Source organism: Ammodytes marinus, assembly GCF_949987685.1.
Source record: "Ammodytes marinus genome assembly, chromosome: 12".
Taxonomy (NCBI): domain Eukaryota; kingdom Metazoa; phylum Chordata; class Actinopteri; order Uranoscopiformes; family Ammodytidae; genus Ammodytes; species Ammodytes marinus.
In genome coordinates this window covers 31,425,684-31,430,683 of record NC_137216.1, presented here as the reverse complement: position 1 = coordinate 31,430,683, position 5,000 = coordinate 31,425,684, and the positions used below count along the sequence as shown (strand labels likewise).

Genomic DNA, 5,000 nt, shown 5'->3' with positions numbered 1-5,000 from the left:
GGAAAGTCATTGGTTACAACTAATACTTCACACACCTCCTCGTGAGTGAAAGCTGAAGTCCACCTGAGAGCAATTGTTCAATTTAGGAGACTTTTCCAGGAAAAAATTATAAAGAAAGGTATAAAATTTGCTTGACAGAATTTGATAACTAGTTCAACAATTTTGTATGTAATGACTCAAGCAATGAAATGAAGATTATTAGTTTTATTGGGAACGACTATTCAGCATCCATAAGTATAGTTCATTTTGACTGACATGACATAAGCAAATGATAATGTTATAAAACAGCAGAGAATTGTATGAAAGCAACTGATACATGTCCAAAAGCATTTGCAATTTGTTCAGAGGAAGGAGAAATTGCTACTATGATGTGCTCAAATGACTAAATGTTGCGGAGGTTGAACTAATAGTTATGAGAATTTTCATTCTGATCTGAGAAAAGCACCAAAGCAACTGAGAAAAACTGTAACACTGGTATTTAGTTTTTCAGCACACACACAGTACAGACAGGTAGCAGATCATGAGGAGATATTCACACAGTACAGACAGGTAGTGGATCATGAGGAGATATTCACACAGTACAGACAGGTAGTGGATCATGAGGAGATATTCACTGATTTTGACAAAGTGATTTTGACAAAATGCGAAACTACTTGAAAAACTATGCAAACATTTCGATTGTGCTAAGATAAGGTGTGTGTGTGTGTGTGTGTGTGTGTGTGTGTGTGTGTGTGTGTGTGTGTGTGTGTGTGTGTGTGTGTGTGTGTGTGTGTGTGTGTGTGTGTGTGTGTGTGTGCGTGCGTTGCAGGTTATGAGGTGGAGAGCATCCATGAAGCAGCAGACCCCGTTGACGCCGTCAGGAAAGCAGAGGGAATCTTTATCGGTGAGTTTACAGAGATGCACAGTACAGAAATAAACAACTGCTTATTTGAATACAAAAAAACTACAGACACTGACTTTACAGTTGTGCAATTTTGTTTGCTATGTGAAGGTACAAATTTTGTGCAAACATGCAAAGTTCTACTGGTGCAATATTATGCAGACACACTAAATACAAATAATGGACCATGCACTTACACTGCTGTACAATCGCGCGCGCAAAGTTGCATACACAGAGCAGCTGATAGAGAAACGCTTGGAGACACATGTGCACATTTATTTACTGCAGATCGCGGCCTTTCGCGCAGTTATGACCATGCACAAGCACACATCGCACGTGCTAGTACATTGATTGTGCACCACAATCTTTTTTTTTTTTTTGGGGTCGGTCGGTAGTCAAGGCGGGGGCCAGTAAATATTCCTTCGGGCCGCCTATTGAATAGCCCTGCCTTAAGTCATCCAAGGACACCATTCTGAAGTGTCTGTCTGTCTGTCTGTCTGTCTGTCTGTCTGTCTGTCTGTCTGTGTGTGTGTGCGTGTGTGTGTGTGTGTGTGTGTGTGTGTGTGTAGGAGGAGGAAACACTTTCCGTCTACTGAAGTCTCTCTACGATCATAAGGTGTTGACAGAGATCAACAAGAGAGTTTTGCAGGTAAAATTATTGTTTTATTTACTTTCACAACCTAACCCTAACCCATCATCATCATCATCATCATCATCATCATCATCATCATCATCAACCTTTATTTAAACAGGCAAGCATTGCTAAGAAACAATGTCTTATTTAAGCAATGGCCTGGTAGGAGGTGAATGACCTCCTGGGGGGAAGTCATTCAACCCTAACCCTTTAAAGCTACAGTGAATGAGGTTTTTCTTCCCTCAGTCTTCCCTTGGCCCAGCTGTCCTCCTAACCCTGGAAAAATGTAGGGTTAGACAGTGAGACCATAAAACACTCTTTCTGCCTTTTCTAAGGCTAGGATGAACCGATTTCTAATTTTTTTTGCACATTTATACTACATAGGATCTCAGAGTTCAATACACCTTCATACTTCCACCGGTGAAATAGGTCTTCAAGCAAATGCTAATATTATAAGAAATATAATATTCAACCACAGATGTACCTCCATGTACCCCTCCCTCCCTCCCCTCCCTACCCCAGGACGGTGTCCCCTACATGGGCTCGAGCGCCGGCACCAACGTAGCGACGGTTAGCATCAACACAACCAACGACATGCCCATTGTCTACCCTCCATCGTTCTCCGCTATCGGGCTGGTTCCCTTCAACATCAACCCCCACTACGTAGACCCACAGCTGGGCAGCAAGCACATGGGGGTAGGGCCTAAAAGATCCATAAAAACATATATATAAACAACATGTATAGAGAGACAAACAGACAGAGAGAGACAGACAGATACACACAGACAGAGAGAAACACAGACAGGCACACACACACTCACTCACTCACTCACACACACACGCACGCACACTCACACACACTCTCTCACTCTCTCACACACACACACACACACACACACACACACACACACACACACACACACACACACACACACACACACACACACACACACACACACACACACACACACACACACACACACACACACACACACACACACACACACACCCAGACACACACACACACCCAGACACACACACACACACACACACACACACACACACACACACACACACACACACACACACACACACACACACACACAGCAGTAAACTAGTGACTGTGTTTTGCAGGAGACCAGAGAGCAGCGGATAACTCAGTACCATGAAGAGCCTGATACTCCCACTGTGCTGGTGAGATTCCAAAAACTTTATTTTGAAATTTGTATTGTTAGTGATTTAACAGTAACAATAGGTACTCTTTCACTGCTGAGGGCGCACTCACACTAGTGCCATTTGCCTGTTCCGTGCTCAGCACGATTCCCCCCCTCCCCACTCCCCCCGCAGGCCCGTGCTCACACTGCTCGTGGCCTGGGCACACTTGCACCTTGCCTACGTCACCGTGCGCGTTTAGGATTTGGAGCTTAGTCTACTTGTAGGCTATACGACTGTTTGTGAAGATTTTCATCCGGCCAAAGTTGCATCAAATATTCCACTTCCACATTAGAGCAACGAGAATCCTTAAGCTATTGTTTTTTTTTAAATGTAGTCTTGACGTAATAGGTCGCGGTGGACAGTCTCATATTTGTGCAGCACGCTGTTTATTATTAATATAACGGCCCGTCATCAGACCATACACCGGATGGTTTTGTACACATCGATCGCTCCATCAAATCCAAGTCAGAACTTTTTGTATGGGCAGAGATCGTTTTTTAAGTGTCTTTTTAAGTGTGTTGTTAAACCTTAGTGTAGGCTACTGTTTCCTTATCACCGGGCCGCGGTGTGTTGTTTTGGGTTCGTCTCCACCGCCATGCGTAAAGACAGTATTATGACAGCTGACGGGAGGAAAAAGAAAAAAAATCATCTGACGAACGTGAGTAAACACGAAAACCTTTTTGCTTTGCTTTCTGCGCTCACCTATTTAGCTCTCTCCCTCTTTTATTAGCCCACACCTAGGCTTACACACACGTTAATTCTCACACATTTTATGTAGCTACAAGTCCAAGTGGTGGGCAATTCTGGTGCCGACTAGTAAGGCAGCGGACGTTAACGGACTATGCATCCTTAATAAATTCACGTCAGGAACGCCGCCTGTGCGCTTGCTTGTGCGCGTGTCATCTCATTAGCATCTGTACTTTGGCCACGGCACACCTCTCCCAGGTGTGCCGTGGCCAAGGGGCTGTTCCGTGCTGGAATACGGATGGCGTGGTCACACTAGCCAAACGTTCTAGACTTTAGTATGCAAATGAGCTTGGGCACGGGGCCGCGGCCCTAGTGTGAGTGGCCCCTTACTCTTTGCTGCAGCAGGGCCCACAGTGTGTGTGTGTGTGTGTGTGTGTGTGTGTGTGTGTGTACTGTAGTTTTTATATTTAATTTAAATGTTTTATTTCTATTCATATTTTTCATTCGCTTTTCTAATATCTATTCTATACTTGATGTATTTTAATCTTGATGTATTTTAATCTTGCCCCTGTAAAGCTCTTTGAGTGGCCTTGTGTCTGAATTGTGCCATAGAAATAAACTTGCCTTGACTAATAATAAGGCATAGAAATTCCCCAAAAAAGTCTGAGAGTTTGAAATAATTTCTAAAATAACCAAATGTGGTCCATGTTCCAGGGTTTGAGGGAAGGCTCCATGCTGCTGGTGGAGGGAGACAGAGCCACGCTGCTGGGAAGCTGCAAGGCTCGACTGTTCACCCGGTAACACAGGCACACAGACAGACAGACAGACAGACAGACAGACAGACAGACAGACAGACAGACAGACAGACAGACAGACAGACAGACAGACAGACACACAGACAGACACACAGACAGACAGACAGAGAGAGAGAGACAGACAGACAGACAGACAGACAGACAGACAGACAGACAGACACACACACAGACAGACAGACAGACACACACACAGACACACACACAGACAGACACACACGCGCACACAGACAGACAGACACACACACACACACACACACACACACACACACACAGACACACACACACACACACATACACACACACACACACACATACACACACACACAGACTAACGTTCTGTTTTGTGTGTTTTTAGGGGAAAGCCGCCGGTGGAGTACGAAACAGGAAGTGACCTCAGCTTCCTGATGACACGTTGACCAATCAGAGAAGAGGACAGCTGTGATGTCATTCTGTCAGCATGACCATAGACATATCATATCCTGTCTGTCTGTCTGTCTGTCTGTCTGTCTGTCTGTCTGTCTGTCTGTCTGTCTGCATGACTGGAGGCAAAACACTCAAAACAGAAATAAATATGTTCAATAAAAATCCAGCTTTCGAATTGTCTCGGCTCATATTTCTGTAAAGAAAGCTGCAAGAAAGACCAAAAAAAAGTCCCCAAAAGTTGAAAAAAAATCATAAAAAATCTTAAATAAATGTCGCTCCAAAAGGTAATGTAACTCGATAGAGGATACAGGCTTCGCGTGACTGAAACATATTGTTTTGACGGAGA

At 44.2% G+C, this 5,000-nt stretch overlaps 1 protein-coding gene across 3 annotated transcripts in view; it reads left to right on the top strand.

Annotated features, from left to right (window-relative positions):
* The window catches only part of LOC307258682 (alpha-aspartyl dipeptidase), a 33,746-nt gene extending 28,930 nt beyond the window's left edge, over positions 1-4,816 (top strand). For all 3 annotated transcript variants that reach the window (XM_080038322.1, XM_080038321.1, XM_080038320.1), the window contains 6 exons: positions 809-883; positions 1,450-1,529; positions 2,037-2,210; positions 2,649-2,708; positions 4,131-4,213; positions 4,587-4,816. In XM_080038322.1, coding sequence (XP_079894448.1) covers positions 809-883; positions 1,450-1,529; positions 2,037-2,210; positions 2,649-2,708; positions 4,131-4,213; positions 4,587-4,647 — 533 coding nt within the window. In that variant the 3' untranslated portion in view covers positions 4,648-4,816. The remainder of the gene's footprint in view (positions 1-808; positions 884-1,449; positions 1,530-2,036; positions 2,211-2,648; positions 2,709-4,130; positions 4,214-4,586) is intronic.
* Positions 4,817-5,000: the final 184 nt, after the last annotated feature.